The sequence below is a fragment of the Gymnodraco acuticeps genome, unplaced genomic scaffold (assembly GCF_902827175.1).
Source record: "Gymnodraco acuticeps unplaced genomic scaffold, fGymAcu1.1, whole genome shotgun sequence".
In the NCBI taxonomy this organism is placed as follows: Eukaryota; Metazoa; Chordata; class Actinopteri; order Perciformes; family Bathydraconidae; genus Gymnodraco; species Gymnodraco acuticeps.
The window spans coordinates 9,033,399-9,049,652 of NW_022990295.1; the positions used below are offsets into that span (position 1 = coordinate 9,033,399).

Here is a 16,254-nt window from a genome sequence, read left to right on the forward strand (position 1 = left end):
ATTAGTTTTCCTAGATTTATACCGTTTTTTGTATGGAAAACATAAACCATGGCCAGAATGTCATATCTCTAATAAAAAATGGTTTAGTTTTGGAAAAACGTTTAAACAATTGCGCTAAAAATAATATTTTACTAAGATATAAGTTACACATTAAATGAACTTAACTTGCGTGAAAACCTGACATTCTTTGTGTAAGTTTATTTTATTGGGAACGACCAGAAATCTATACAATGTCAAAATTGTAAATAAATTAGGTAAATATAAAAATATATATAAATACTATAAAAAAGTGGAAAAGTCCTGGCCAGTTCCTAGTTTCTATGAGACCAGTCTTATAATAATAATTAACATTTGAAAGACAAATTAAATATTCAACATGTCATACAAATTAATTTTAAAAACTCAATAATCTTAACTTTACACTAAGTACTAACTAATACTATTACTAGCTTTTACTGTTACTCATGCTACCACTATTGTATATTTTTCACAATAAGTTCTACATCATCATTATATCATTTATGAATAGGAAAATTAAAGACTGCAATAAGTTACAGCGTTAGATCTAAGCAAACACATTTGATAACTAATAAACTAATATAAAACTAATCTAAGTACATTTAAAAAAATCATGTATAGAAAGAAAATAATTAATTCGAATATTGTATTTGTATGTATATTTATTATGAAGTTATTGGTATCATATGAATATAAAGTTTAGGGACTGCAACATGGGACCTGCAAAGAGTTTAAACATCCATGGCTGAGTGAGAGGCCACAACAGGGAAACCAGAGATGCTGTGAAGAGGCGGGGGTGTTCAAGAACAGCAGTGTTAAACGAATTCACCGCATTAAAACATCGGAGAGGATTAACATAATGAAACTAAACTGATGTTAAATACTTTGAAGTTGTATATGTCATGTTAGCATGTGTTAGCATATACACTTTAATCATGTGCGATAACCTACAATTTAAACACACAGGCGTTGTCCCCTTATGTGTCGTGAACACAGCCCTTTCCGTAAACGTCATATTGGCGGGAAGTAGTAGGGGTTTGTTAAATACAGCACAAGCAGTATTTTAAACAAATATCTGACTGCAGCTCAAGTCACTGTGTGAACTAAACTAAAGTTAAAAAACGGTTACATGTAGCTACAACTAAGATGTCAACTTCATCTGTGTCCAAGGTAACGTAATATTCTGACGTTATTATTTTGCAGGGCTTCCTCGTGAAACTAGCTTGCAGTCTGTGACATAATATTGCCATATTAAAGTGTACTTTCTTTGTTTATGTTCATTGTAAACTTCCACTGTTTGAAACTTATCGCCGTATATATTACAGGGATGCTTTGTTTTCAAGCCCAGTGCTAAGAAGAAAAAGACACTCAGTTTGGGTGAGCTATGTTAATGTTAATAGAAGACTGTCCTCATTTTAGCTGTCTGGTGTTACACTCACCTTGATGCCATTTCTCCACAGAGGATCACTTCATCCATGGCTGCGAAGGTGCTGACGAGAGTAAAACACGATTCAACCTGTGTCAGGATCTTTGGGATCAAATTAAAACGGACACAGAGGTAAGAGCATTCAATGTGTTTCCTAACCAACAGAACAGAACAAATAGAAGTCAGGGATAGTAGAGGTGAATGAATGAATACAATATTGTAATTGTTGGCAGCCTTATTTATTATAAGCATTAGATCGATAACACTCTAAATCTTTTGGATAAAGCGATGAATGGACTGCCGAAACAATGGATCTAAAGACATCACCCTTGACTAGGAGAAACATTTCTTACTATTTTTGTACCTATTTATTTAGGTAAACTATTCAACTGGGAAATAATTGTTTGTTCAAAATATACAAAACCAAAGCAGACTAAAAACAGCTGATGCCATCCCAATTGTACAACAGTGCATTATTTTAAACAAAACTCCCACACTAAAGAGATGGTAAACAATAGCCTTAATAATATTCCATCCAAACAGAGTATCATAAACAGTTTGTGGGTTTGAATTGTCATAAACAATGGGTTTAACTATGTTTTTTTTGCTATCTGTAAGCTTTTACAGGATGAACTCAACACGAAAATCCTGGACAGCTTGCTGGACTTCACGAGGAAGTGTTCTTCCACTCGCCAGCACAGTGACTGGGCATCACATATGAGGGCCAGCGAGATCCCCACAGCGGCTCTTGTTCTCGGTAAATTGTCATTTGCTGATTGATTATCCACAGCCAGTTTAGTATAAAATTATAATTTAATTTCTATTTTTTCCCCAGTCTTGTGGTGTTCCAATATGGGGTTTCAAAGCTAACATTGTCATACATTTGTTTTTGTTTTCCTCTGATATCTTTCACATAGGTGTAAATGTCCCGGACCATGACATGACCTTCCAGAGTTTGTCTGAACTGCTCCGGCAGTCGGTGACTCCTCATGTGGCCTCAGTACAGGCCAAAGAGTGCGGAGGTAAAAGACGAGAGCGATAATTTAATTGCATTTTGAAGGAGCTTATCTCTTTGTGTCCTAGAATAGTGGTAGTGACTTAATACTTTCTTTTCTTATATTGTTTTCTTTTTCATTTCAGCCTTGAAGCATTTAATAAAGAGGGTCCTGGAGAGGTTATTGGGCACTGATGTGACTGTGGATGATGATGAGGAAGAGGAGACGGAGCAGCCCAGTGCTCCGCTCCACAAGAGCGTGCACTGCTCCCTCAGTACACTCTGTGATTGGTACACTATGAATACAAAGGTAGGATCGTAAAGCATAACCAGTGTACATGATTTTAGATTTGCAATTTGGTGCATGGAAAGACTTTGAAAAGCTGAAAGCACTTTTCCCTGTGTTTTAGAAATCCTACTCTCTTACGCCTGGAAAGAAGCGTAGCTCTCCGGTCAAAGATGATCTGCAGCAGCCTCCCATTGTCATTATTTTCAAAGATTTGGAGGCTTTCAATGCAAGAGTTCTTCAGGACTTCATACTCATCTGCAGGTAACTTCAATGCTTTAGCCCAGGGGGGTCCAAACTAAGGCTTGGCCCCCGGGACATTTTGAATCGGCCCTCAGCTAATTCAAAAAGTATAATGGAATATGGCCCACAAATTAAACTTGTGCTTGTCTTACCCCCTGATCCCACCGGAAGCGTCTGCGCCGCGCTGCGACCTCCTCCTGCGTCATAACCCACCAGGCGCGTTTCAAAACGTTGCGGAAGTGGAGCGTCGTGTGTGCAGCCTCGCAGTTGTTGGATGAACGTTCCACTTCCTGCCTGCGCCGCGCTGCGCCGCGTAAAAAATAGGATTCATCCTATATTTTAGAAATTCCTTGCGGCGAGGAGCTTTTGGGACGCTTCGAGCCCGCGGCGCAGCGGGTCTGGTGGAATAGCACCCATTGACTAGAGTGGCCGCGATCGCTAAAAACGCCGCAGCGCAACGCAGCGCAGACGCTCCTGGTGGGATTAGGGGGTTATATTGTACTTTTTAAATATACATGTACAAATATATTACACAGTAGTATTCATTAATAAACCCACTTTTCAAATAAATTCAGTCAATTTAAGTTAGGGAAACATTTTCAAACAAATCTTAGTTGATAAAAAGTGCCCAATAACTTCATTTCATTACAAGCTTGAAATCTACCCTTTATATTTCCTCTTTTTAAAAGCAATCTGAGGCTTCTGTTTTTAGGAATGAGCTGCCAACAAAATAAATGAAACCCTATGGAGAGCTGAGATGTAGGCTATTGTGTTTCTTAAAGCATTTTCAAGTATCAAGCATCATTTACCTACATTTATTGATTTTGCTAACTTATAACTTAACTAACGAGGCAACATAAGTGGCCCAGCCCTTCGTATATTTTTCTGTATGTGGTCCTCGGTGAAAAAAGTTTGGACACCCCTGCTTTAGCCGTACACTTGAACTGTTTCCTTATCATTTTATTGTTGTCATCCGCCTCCTGGTTATGGTATTAAAAGATAACGATTATTATTTGGAAAGTCGTATACCAGTCTGGTTTTGTAGCCACCTTCACATACACTTGGAAGCTAAGGGAGTTATTCTAGACACTAGTGTTAAACTAAATGATTCACTGAAGGAAAAATGCATCCATCAGTGTTTTAAATATCTCGTCTATTATTCAAACATCTGTTAAAACATGTTATCCATTCCCCAGCCGGTACATTGAACGTCTTCCGCTGATGTTCATCTTTGGTATCGCCACGTCACCCAGCACCATCCAACACATGCTGCCCCACTCTGTGTCCTCCCTGCTGTGCATAGAGCTCTTCCAGTCACTCTCCTGTACTCAGCACCTGGCCACAGTCATAGACAAGGTAATGGTTACTCTCACATTCACTATAGGAAGTATGCATTCAAAAAATATGAGTGATGTAATGAGCTTCCACAACTGAAAGACTTTGTTATTTCTCTATCCTGTTTTATTCTAAATTAAATTTGCCAATCTTCCATCCAATTTTGTGTCAAACTGTAAAATATATATAGTTATGCAGACATAGCATGGTGAAATAGTGGGTATTGCACAACTTCTAAAAATGGAGATTTAACAAGTAAAACTGTATCAAATTATTTTTTTCTTACGTCTACATTTAAGAAATGAACTCTTGTCCAGGTGTTTTGATTTTTTTGTTTTGTTTTTAAAGTTCATGAAGCAGAAAATACTTTTCATTTTTGAGATGTATAAACAGTTTTCATTAAAACAAAATAACAAGAAAAAACTGCCTTTTATGAAATGTGCCAAATAATAATGGAAGCTTGGTTTTTGCCGTATCTCATCCATTAGCAGGTTCACAAGCAACCTTTTTTGACATGGAAATGTTCTGTTAGTACAACGTTATTTCAATTTGATCTCTTTAAGTATACAGATATACAACATGAAGACATGAAACATGTTGCAGATTTTTTTCAATCAAATTGTGTATTTGGCTGCTGTGTTGTCTTGAAATTAATGACCAGGAAGTCAATTGTATATTTTGTCTCGTTTATGTTTCCAGTTGATCCTGACAACGCATTTCCCTTTCAAGCTCAACGGCAAAGTGATGCAGGTGTTGATCAGCATTTTCCTCTACCACGATTTCTCAGTGAGAAACTTCATCAAGGGTGTTCAGGTACAGAGTAGCTTCTAAGAGCTAAGATCTTATGTTTTTTTTACATTTTTTAAATGATTTATTTGGATCACATTTCAACTTCAGTGTATATATACATACAGTTGAGGCCTAAATTATTAGCCCCCCAGGAGTTATGGAACATTTTCCTAAAATTCTTCCCAATGTTTCCAGCATTGATAAAACGTGATATAATCAAACATTCACCAGTGCTATTTAGTAGCTTTTGGTACATTGTGGAACTTAAAATAAGTTTTTAGGCTTGCTTTATATCAAATATAGTGAAAAATGGGTTGGTCAAAATTATTAGCCCCCAGGCCATTAATAGTCAATAGTGTCCCTTTCTGAGCCACAACTGACAACAACCTCTTATGGCGCATTTCCACTGCAGCGGGTAGCCCCGTTTAAGCGTCCTTAACCGTCCTCAAGCGGCCAGGCCAGTTTTTGGTGGCCTTTCCATATAGCGCAGCACAGGCTAGCGGGTACTATTTCCCTCTTTTTCCGGCCCCATAAAATCGTGGTTCTATCAGGCCAGGTCCAGGGCTGAACTAGTGACGTCAACACTGCTGATTGGTCGGAGAGAATCGTCACAAGATCGCGCGCGAGATCATCCCTAGCGTCGCATATATATTTAGAAGCAAGCTTGCAGCATTTTTATACACAGCATTTTTGTAAACGGAGGAGCTACAAAAATGGCAACGTCGAAGAAAAGCACACCGTGGTCGACCGAGGAGGTGACGACGTTCCTACATCTCATTGGGGATGATAAAATCCAGCGGGAGCTCGACGGAACAACTCGAAATGTGAAAAAAAAATTGCCCCGCCTACACTGCGTTGCTACCCCAGGTCCTAAACTGTAATGGAATGCGCCACGGCCTCGGACGGCCAGCGAGGCAGCCCTAGCGTCGCATATAGCGAGGATGCTTAGGGACGCTTAAACGGGGCTACCCCGCTGCAGTGGAAATGTGCCATTAGAGTAGTTCTTTACTATGTTGGCACAGGTCTCTTGAGGGATTTTGGCCCATTCTTCCATTGCAAATTGTTCCAGCTGGTCCAAATTGCGTGGTTTCCGAGCATGGACATTCACTTTGAGCACCCGCCAGATTCTCAATAGGATTCAGATCTGGGCTATGTGTGGGCCACTCCAGCACCTTGGTTTTGGTTCCCTTTAGGAACTGTTGGACCAAGTTTGATGTGTGCTTTGGGTCATTGTCTTGTTGGAAGACCCAGCGACGACCTAAGCGAAGACTTAGAGCAGATTTTTTCATATTATCCCTCAAAATGTCAACATCATTTAAATTTGTCATGATGCCTTGCACCCGAACAAGGCTCCCTGTGCCTGAGGCTGCAAAACAGCCCCACAGCATGATGTGTTCTTAGGGTTGAAGGCCTCTCCCTTTCTTCTTCCAAACATAAGCAACATCCATGTGCCCAAACAGTTCCAGTTTAGTCTCATCAGACCAAAGCACAGACTTCCAAAACGCATCTTTACCTTTCAAATGTTCACGGGCAAACCTCAGTCTGGCTCTGATGCCACTCTTTGAGTAAAGGGGTTCTTCTGGGACGATGAAGAGCCCTCGCCACTGTGTTCCTTGAAACATCAACTCCAGAAGAGGCCAGGTCAGCAACAATCATCTTGGCAGATGTCCGGGGATTCTTGCTGACATCTCTGACTATTTTCCATTTTAGGAAAATGTTCCATAACTCCTGGGGGGCTAATAATTTAGGCCTCAACTGTATGTAGTTAAATAGTTTTACAGAGTGGTCCGTGTTGTTTTTTCTTTTTCTTGACAAAACAACAACAACAATAAGCACATAAGAACATGGGGTGTTTTATTTTCAATATAAAACATTGACAGTATAGATCATTAAATAAAAGATTCAAACAGTTAAACAAAAGAAGGTCGTATCAGGGTAATATACACTTCTCCAAAATTTCCTCAAATTTAAGTTCGATAGAGAAGGTTATTCTTTCCATTACAAAGATTTCATAAATGATATCGTACCAATCATTTATAGATGGGCTGTCTGGTTTGAGCCATTTCTTTGTGACTGCTACACTCAACATCCCAAATAAGTATTTTGTTTTAATATTTGTGGATGTTGAGTGTAGGTATCCTATGTTTTTTTTTTACCAGTTTTCTCTTTGTATGTAAGTGTAATTTAGATAAGTGATTTGCAAGCTATCTGCTCTGTGTTGGTGCAGCTGGCCCTGCTGGAGCACTTTCACTCTCAGCCTCTCAGTGTGCTGTGCTGTAGGAAGAAGGAGGCTCTGCTTAATGTGATGCAGCTTGGTCACCGGGACCTAGAGAAGATCAGACAGCTGCCGTCCTTCAAGAGGTCCACACACACACACACACACATATATCATTTAGTTTTATTCACCGGCTAACTACATTTTTGTGTTAGTACCTTGTTGTACGATTTGATTGAGCTTTTTCAAATGTACAACTAATCATTTAAATAGAGTCTAACCTGTGTGTTTCTAGGTATGTAGAAAAGCAGGAACCTCAGCAACAGGAGCCCCTGCTCACAGATGACACTCATTTGAAGGTACATTTTTGTTTTATCTCTACACCTGAGGCATTGGCAGGTAATAGAAGCACGTCATAATCTAAGGCTTTTCTGTCTTTTAGGAGGTGTGCCGGAGGCTGATAAAAGACCTTCACAAATACCACAAACACTATTATCCCACCCTGAGGTGTCTCCACACTCTGACCTCATCATTACCTCGATACCCGCTTGGGAAACAGGCAAGAAATGACTGCTCTATATAAAAAAAAAGTGTTGTAGTGTTGAGGTAATTCTATCATGTTTTCTAAAACTGGAATTGTGTTACAGATCAGAGAGCTCCATTTAATCTGTCTGGAGAAGAACGTCTGGGAGAATGAGGAATACCAATCAGCCATGAAGCTTCTGAAGTAAATCTTTATATTTAACTTGTGTTTCAACCAGAAGAACCGACATGGACGATCATGAATCCTCATTGTAGGCAGGAGGCTTTTCGAGCCATGCCCACTGTTTAAAAAGAATCCCAAATTCCATGTGTTGTCAAAACCTTGTAAAAAAGTCTCATTTTTAATAAAAAAATATTATTTACACATTTTATTCTCTAGATGGCAGCATATGCAATGGTATTTGGATGTTTATTGCTCCTCCTGGTGGCCAAATAGCCATTTGTATACAGTCAAACAGCATTGGACCAATTTCCTTTGTTTGAGACTGGCTTTTTTATTGTGAACAAAGCAGAAGTTGTTAACCTCCTCACCCCAATCCTTACCCTCTAGGATGCTGGCTAAAGATGAGCTGATCTCTTTGCTCAAGAAGTGTGCAGAGATATTGCAGCATTCCAAGTCTAAGAAAATGAAAAGCGCTCTTCTCCTGCTGGAAGCCATGCTCGCCAAATTCAAGCAGTTGGACAGTAAGTAGTACAAATGGAGAGACTTGCATATCTTTATATCTTATTACCATAGTTAGTGAATACGCAACAAATGATTTTGTCTTGTTCTTCACAGCAGTAGTTGCCGAACCCCCCCCTCCTGCTGAAGAGAGTATCACCTCCCCGGTGAAAAACCTTCAAAAGAAAATGGATCTGTTCCAGCTGCAGAAGGTTTTTATGGTTTTCTGAAGAATGTTATCTTTACCGCATTTCTGTGAAGGAATTCTCTTCCTCTGATGAGTTTGATCCATAAATTATTCTCACATATTTCTAGGCCCTGCTGGAGATGAATGAGTCTCGGAGATCCAAAAAACTGAGTCCATTCGAGGTTCTGCGAAATGAAGCTCTCCAATTTATCGACAGCTTAGTGCAGTAAGAAGTATTACCTTCTGCTCTGCTTGAATTCAAATTGTAATACATTTGGTATAAATGATTATTTGACTAACATCTCTCTCCCTCCCAGGAGCCACCTGTCTCCCCCAGAGTCTCAGACACTGTATGAAGTTTGCTACTACTCTTCTTCAGCCACTGTGAGACGCCACCTGAATGCAGCACCGCGCACCTCCATTCAGGCTGCGCTCAACAGCCCCTTCTATTATCTCCAGGTACTTCTTAATTCCATCAAAGTGTGTAACTATCTTAAGATAAGGAGAAACTGAAAGCGGTGATTGGGGGTCTCTTTGCTTTTCCTTCAGAATGACCGCCTAAAGTCTGAGGATGGGTCCGTCTCCAACGCAGCTCCTGATATCTGCATCGTGTACAAACTCCACCTGGAGTGTGGCAGGCTGATAAACCTCTTCGACTGGCTGGAAGTGAGTTTATATGTTTGGTATTTGGCTTATAATTGAGTTTAATTTGTATTATGCAAAATCCACTTTTTCATGTCTGTTATACATAAACATGTGTCCCCTCTGTGTAAAGAGATTCTGAAAGTTTTAGGAAAAAAGATTCTCTCACTTTTTGTCCTGATCCATTTATATAAAAACCTGTCTGAAAATGAACTGATCAGATTTTGGCCACTTTATGATGTCATAAGGTTTTTGGGTTGTGTAACCATTAGCCAATAACCAACCAAGGTAACACCCGCCACCTTAACACCTGAATCTCCTCCTAGAGCACCATTAGGTGCTTTCACACCGGAGTACTTTTCCCAGGAATAGTTCCGATTGTTCTTGGGATTTTGCGTTCACACCAAAAAGATCTGGAACTAGAACTTTTTTTTTTCTTTTCGGGAACCTTTTCACCCCTTTTCAGTCCCTGCTAGAGAGGTGGTACTTTCCTGGGGAGGAAAAGGTTCCGATTTCTGATTGGCTGGGCGAATTGCAAACCACGCCCCGTAAAACTCCCAAAGGTTTTGTGAAGCCGCCATTTTATTTGCTCGCATTAGCATTATTAGCATTAGCCCAGCGCACCAACGGAGAGAGACTAACTTATGGCAACACAAAATGAAACGTGGGAGCGGTGGAGTGATGAGGAGGTGTCGGCGCGTCTGGCGATTTACCCGGGACTTCGGGTGGCAGTATACGTGACAGTATATATGGCAGTGAAAGCGGCTATTGTGTTATTTTTAACCAAATATCTTTCAGAGGGGCGTGCGGAGTGGCTCCTTATTTTCATCTAAAGCAGTGGTCACCAACCTTTTTAAGGCCAAGACCTCGGCCTAGGTGAAAGGCGAGATCTTGCGAGATTGTCCCACTCTTGACCTAACAATCAACATCGGCACCTCAGTTGTTTCCCCGACTCAGACTGCAAGGAATCTGGGTGTGACCCTAGATAACAACCTGTCCTTCACTGCAAACATCGCTGCTACAACCCGCTGCTGCAGATACACGCTTTACAACATCAGGAAGATACGTCCCCAGCTGACACAGAAAGCGACTCAGGTTCTGGTCCAGGCTCTCGTCATCTCACGCCTAGACTACTGCAACTCCCTCCTGGCTGGTCTACCTGCATGTGCCATCCGACCTCTGCAGCTCATCCAGAATGCAGCGGCTCGTCTGGTCTTCAACCTTCCTAAATTTCCCCACACCACTCCGCTCCTCCGCTCCCTTCACTGGCTTCCGGTAACTGCTAGAATCCACTTCAAGACACTGGTACTTGCTTACCGTGCTGCGAATGGATCTGGCCCTTCGTACATCCAGGACATGGTTAAACCGTACACCCCAGCGCGTGCACTACGCTCTGCATCAGTCAAACAACTCGCTGCGCCCTCGCTGCGAGGGGGACCCAAGTTCCCATCGGCAAAAACACGTGGGTTTGCTGTCCTGGCTCCAGGATGGTGGAATGAGCTCCCCATTGACATCAGGACGGCAGATAGCTTGCACATCTTCCGGCGCAAACTGAAAACTCATCTCTTTCGACTCCACTTCGAGCGATATAACTATTAACGAAGCACTTTTATACTAATAAAGGACTGGCTTATCTAAAGCCAGTTGAGTAGCACTTGAAATGTTTTTGCTCTATGAAGCCTGATGTACTTATATGATTCTGTTTTCTTCAAGTTGTATTTTGTTGGTCGAACGCACTTATTGTAAGTCGCTTTGGATAAAAGCGTCAGCTAAATGCAATGTAATGTAATGTAATCTACCTATTGCAGAATTGAGTGAAAAAGACGGCCCAGATAGTGCTTCCAATTTGAGGCCTTTTATATAGGCTAATTGCATCTGAATTACTGTTACAATGAAGGCTCCATAATCAGCTCACGGCATATAGGCAGGGGTAAAGTGCTATTTTTTTTATGAGTGGGGGGCGGACCTCACCTCCTCTAGGGGGGTCCGGGGGGATGCTCCCCCGGGAAGTATTGAAGTTGAAAGCATCAATCTGGTGCACTTTGAGAGCAACATGAAGAGATCTATGGATACCTCTCTCAGCACCCAGATGAAACAGAACTGTAAACAGATTTTCTTTTTCTTTATGGATATTTTACAAATCACTCTCCTTTTAAACTGTATTCTTGTTTTACTGCCACAAGCGCATGTGTATTTCCATGCAACTCTCTGATTGGTCTGGTGACTTGCCTCTGTTGCATTCACTGAACACGGGAAATTGCAGTCCTGCCGTCCTCTCTTGTGTCATGATGAGGTTCACGTAAAGGCAAGGCAAGTTTATTTATATAGCACTTTTCAACACAAGGCAATTCAAAGTGCTTTACAAAAAATGAAAGACATTAAGAAAATGGCATTTAAAATCAGTCATTAAAAAGAAAAGCTAATAAAATAAACAATACATGGATAAAAGTTACAGTGCAGTCTAAGATATGAATAGTTCAATTAAACTAAACCGTAAAGCACGGTTAATGTATTATATTATTGAGGTGTCTCAAATATACGTCAATCAAGTGGCACCTGCTAAAGGGGTGGTGGATGATATTGATAGGTTTACATCTAAAAACGTATTTTTCAAACATTATTATTTTAATTTTTCTTTCTTTTGTTACTTTTTTTTTTTTAACGCGGTCCTTGATCTACCCGCACCACACTCGCGATCGACTGGTTGGTGACCACCACTGATCTAAAGTAACAGACAGAGAATCAGCACTTTTGAAACAGGGCTGAAGCAGAGGGGATTATGGGATGCTGCAATGCATGATCTGTTTGGTGTTTGGAGCCAAACACTTCAGAGACATGTTTTCTATATATCTGAGACCTATTATATATGGATGAAAAACAGTATAATAGGGGACCTTTAAGTAACAGCACCTTTGCCCGACAAACTTTGTTGGAAGTTCCTCATTCTAGAGGAGGTTTTATTGATTCAGAGGATCGATATGTCACGTTATTGATCTGAAAATCCAATATTGGCCCAGAATGGACTAGATACGGACCTGGGTGAAAACCTGTTTATCTTGTTTTCAGGCCTTTGCGACTGTGGTGTCTGCTGCCGAGGGCAACGATCCCGATTCTGACAGTTTTGGGAAAGTGGATGATGTCAAACAGTATCCTTCCATAACCGAATCTACAAACATGTTAACCCGCCATCATACTATGCCACTGTTACTAACGTAATGCTAACAAACTCAGATTTGACTTCCATCCACAATCGATAAGTGTTGTTCCTTAGCTTGTTCTCTTCTAGCGCTCGTTTCATCCGAGCTGTGTCCGAGCTTGAATTTCTGGGCTTCATAAAGTCCACTAAACAGAAGACCGACCATGTGGCTCGAATCACCTGGGGAGGCTGCTGACACAACTCCCATAACTAAACGCATACACACTTCACAAATCTTTAGCTAGTCTCCATTCACGCTCTTATCAAACTTGATTTTGTACTGTATTTTTTTCTCTAATAAAATATTTGCGAGTAGTGACTGAAAACCCACACTTTTTATGTTTCTGGTAAAATCATGTCAGGTACTGGAGAAGTATTAGTGATAAGTGTCTTAGAAACGTAACTTGATAGGGTTGAGCCAATATGTTGCTATACTGCAGGCATAGTATAGTTAGGTGATATTTTATCAATTATCAGGTTGATTAAATGCAATGAATAAACATTTCAAGAGTATGAAGTACATTTGCAGGAGTCATAGTTGACTAGAGATTTTGAGCAACCATTCACCAATTCAAAAAACTGCTTCATATAAAAGACATCACTTTAAGTATTTTATTGAATATTAGTTTGAATCAAAGCGGTACAACAACGACTTAAATAATTCAAACCAATTCTGAACTCTTTAAAAGATTTTTATTGTTTTTTCCATTGAGTACATTGGTTTCAAAGTGATACCAGCAAAAAACAAGTCAAAATAAATAAAACACTGGTAGGGAGAAGAAAAGAAAAAATCAAATTAGCCCACTTAATGCTCAAATTAAAAAGTAATGAACAGAGGACAATCTGCAAACATATTCGCTCTGTTCTGCTGCGTTTCCTCCCCTTCCTCTCAGATTGACCAGCAAACCTTAAGTAAAACTCTTGCACTGCTTTATCATATTTACATGTAACAAACAGAAAAACAAGTGACAAAGCCTGGAATGCTGGGAATCATTACAAAAGTGAGATAACTGTAGATACACGTACAGCAGGAGGAACATAGGCCACTGGTAGAGATAGGGTCCTTTTCATTTACATAAGGAAGCACCTAGTTGCTAACAGAGTGGTAACAACTGACAACAGCTCCATATAAACCTTTGCCCAAAGACAGAAATATGGCACAGTAAGAAAAGTTTCATTTAAACTAGCTAAACTGAATCTCTTACAATGATGAGCTTTTTTTTCTTGTTCTTTCTTGAGATATCACGTGATAGCTTGCAGCAAGAGAAGGCTGTCTTGCAAAGATTTCTGGGCCACACTCAGGAAACATCTGGAGAAGAGGGGGATGAAATAAAATACAGAAACCAGACATGTGACTTAAACTTCAGAAGGCAGAGCTCAAACAAAGATCCGAGACAGGAATGTGAAAATAATTTCAGATGAAAAAAAACAACTCACAGCTTGCAGGTTGCTCCCCGAATCGTCGCATTAGCTGATCATGTGTGAACTTCACAAAGGTGTCATATTGTTCTGAAATGTACAGGACAGGAAATAAGAATCAGTATTGTACAAATAAATGTAATGCTTAATTAGTCTTTGAGATGATCAATTTCTTAGAGACTTGTCCTGTATCTATGGTACAGATCACAAAGTATTTATGTCATTAGGAATTTAAATATTCCCATATTCAAATCTGGCATTCTGAAGTAAAAAAATATCAAAAATGTCTCTGCAAATTCACATTTGAGGATGTTTTGCTTGGTTCACTTTACACACAGTAAATCAAATAAAAAAAGTTTTGGAAAAGTCAGTTAATTATGATATTAATATACATTTCATATGATAACTTGTGAGACAATTATAGAGGTGCTTCAAGTCCACTTATCAATTGAACAAAAACAATGTTGCTTATCAGCATGAATGCCAAACTGTTGCTAGTTCTAGCTTGGAATTGTCATTATTTGAAACTGGACTCCATTAGGTTTTGGACTGCTGATTGATTTGTGTTATTCGGCGGCATAACAAATTGCTCAGTGTACAAACCTGCCAGTTTTGAAGTCATGGTCTCCTCATACTCCTCTCGCACCTTCTCTTCCTTTTCTTTGAGCAGACGTTCACAGATCATTCCAACTTGTCTGAGGGTGAATAATGGCTGTTCTTTTCTAGTGGGTGAAATGCCTCCAGAGGACGTTCCTGCACAAATCAAACAAAAACCCTGAGAATCATGATGTATGTGATATTTCTGGTTGCCTGAGTACATGTCAGTCATTCTGGAGCGGTCTCTGGTGTAGGCAATGTGTTACTCAACCAACCTGGCATGCTGGAAACATTCATATTAGACGACTGGGATGGGGACTCTGGAGAATAGCAGCACTCTGACTGTTGGTAGCCTCCATCTAGATGCTTCCTCTTTTGAATGCGTTTGTACTCCTGCTTGATGCTGTTGAGGATTTGTTCTAATGGGACAAAAGAAAGTGAAAAAGACAGTGAGGTATTTGTTAGGGAAGACAAAACCACTGTCATGCTAGGATTCCAAACTCCATTTCACATTGATACATATGTGTCTTGTTCATTAAAGTATGGTTCAACGTGATGCTAAAGCCTCTCAAACCGATAGCTGGTCAGCAGACAGGCCATCATTAGTAACATTACCTGCACTAAGCCTTGACGACGATTCCCCGAATGGCGAGGGCTCCATGCTAAGGTACTTCCTAGGGGATGAGGACGATGGGGCCACGGGGATACATCTTCGTCTTTTAGGGGACGTAGGGCTCATCAGGGGATCGAAATCCATGGTCCTCTTCAGGGTGGCTCCACACGCCATGACTTCAGTTTGTTAAAGGTACGAAATACCGAAACAGGACAATATTGAAGTGTTAACATCATATGTTTCAAATAACTACCAACCACGACCAATGTTTAACAAGACTTGCATAGTAGAGTGTGAATTGTTACACTAAAAGCCGTGTCCTTCGCTTTGGAATACACGCTAAACATACTGCGCAGCTGAGGCTTTAAATATTTGCTAGCAAGCTAACGATAGCTGTGCTTGCTAGCCAATAATCAAAAAGAAAACAAAGCTAACGTTAGCTTTGGCTACCATACGTTGAACCCTGCGCTGATGTGTACATTTGAATACAAACTTTTCTTACCTTAAGGGGGAAAGTAGGTCTGTCCAACTGCGATCAACAATTCGTGTTACTCTAAAAGTTGCTTCCCAAAAGTTGAGGAGACGATCAGCCGGCTGCGGGCCAACTGTCTGCTGCTGTTAGACAGGGAGCTAGCTAACTAGCTGCTGGTTTTTTCATGCGGGGCTGTCGGCTTCTCTGCCCGTGACGTCACGTGCGAACTGAGCTACAGTGCATTCTGGGTCATGTAGTGAAACGTTAAAATATGATGAATTAAAGGTTAATGTCATCCTAATTATAGCATACGAAATGCGAAATTCACGTTTCACAATTTGACTACATTAGAGGTGCATCGCATACCATGTTGTGAACTACTACTTAATTCATCACTACAATCATTCCAGGGGAAATACTAGACAATGGATTTATGTTATATCTTGTATCTCCACAGGAGGGCAGTGTTATACAAAAAAACACACAGCAGGTCAACATGAAGTGAAAAAGTAGGCTTTAACTTTGAAATCCATAATACTATCACACAAAATTAGGCCTATTTCTTTGTCGCTTTCTTCAAGTTTCCGTTGTGAGAAATATGTGTATCTCTTAAGGCCC

General features: G+C 40.3%; 2 protein-coding genes across 2 annotated transcripts; one reads left to right on the plus strand and one right to left on the minus strand.

Moving 5' to 3' along the window:
* The first annotated feature begins 1,000 nt into the window (after window positions 1-1,000).
* orc3 (origin recognition complex, subunit 3) lies at window positions 1,001-12,865 on the plus strand. The gene is made up of 20 exons (XM_034222471.1): window positions 1,001-1,188; window positions 1,344-1,395; window positions 1,479-1,576; window positions 2,063-2,201; window positions 2,362-2,466; window positions 2,585-2,748; window positions 2,849-2,988; window positions 4,164-4,323; window positions 5,002-5,115; window positions 7,319-7,452; window positions 7,602-7,665; window positions 7,749-7,865; window positions 7,954-8,033; window positions 8,400-8,533; window positions 8,628-8,722; window positions 8,826-8,923; window positions 9,015-9,156; window positions 9,247-9,363; window positions 12,406-12,485; window positions 12,626-12,865. Exons 1-20 carry the CDS (start codon window positions 1,165-1,167, stop codon window positions 12,729-12,731), a joined length of 2,163 nt encoding a protein of 720 aa, XP_034078362.1. The 5' UTR covers window positions 1,001-1,164; the 3' UTR covers window positions 12,732-12,865.
* A 348-nt stretch (window positions 12,866-13,213) lies between these two features.
* Window positions 13,214-15,883, minus strand: LOC117550135 (akirin-2-like). Its single transcript, XM_034222472.1, has 6 exons — window positions 15,667-15,883; window positions 15,167-15,340; window positions 14,827-14,970; window positions 14,558-14,707; window positions 13,973-14,044; window positions 13,214-13,844 (listed from the first exon to the last, which is right to left on the minus strand). Exons 2-6 carry the CDS (start codon window positions 15,336-15,338, stop codon window positions 13,834-13,836), a joined length of 549 nt encoding a protein of 182 aa, XP_034078363.1. The 5' UTR covers window positions 15,339-15,340; window positions 15,667-15,883; the 3' UTR covers window positions 13,214-13,833.
* Window positions 15,884-16,254: the final 371 nt, after the last annotated feature.

Bases quoted from the DNA above. Each gene is read 5' to 3' on its own strand.
- orc3 (XM_034222471.1), top strand. From the start codon at position 1,165: ATGTCAACTTCATCTGTGTCCAAG. The intron at 1,396-1,478 runs GTGAGCTATGTT...ATTTCTCCACAG, and splicing joins GAAAAAGACACTCAGTTTGG to AGGATCACTTCATCCATGGC. The intron at 5,116-7,318 runs GTACAGAGTAGC...GTGTTGGTGCAG, and splicing joins ACTTCATCAAGGGTGTTCAG to CTGGCCCTGCTGGAGCACTT.
- LOC117550135 (XM_034222472.1), bottom strand. From the start codon at position 15,338: ATGGCGTGTGGAGCCACCCTGAAGAGGACCATGGATTTCGATCCCCTG. The intron at 14,971-15,166 runs GTAATGTTACTA...TTGTCCCATTAG, and splicing joins GTCGTCAAGGCTTAGTGCAG to AACAAATCCTCAACAGCATC. The intron at 14,045-14,557 runs GTTTGTACACTG...TGTACATTTCAG, and splicing joins CATGACTTCAAAACTGGCAG to AACAATATGACACCTTTGTG.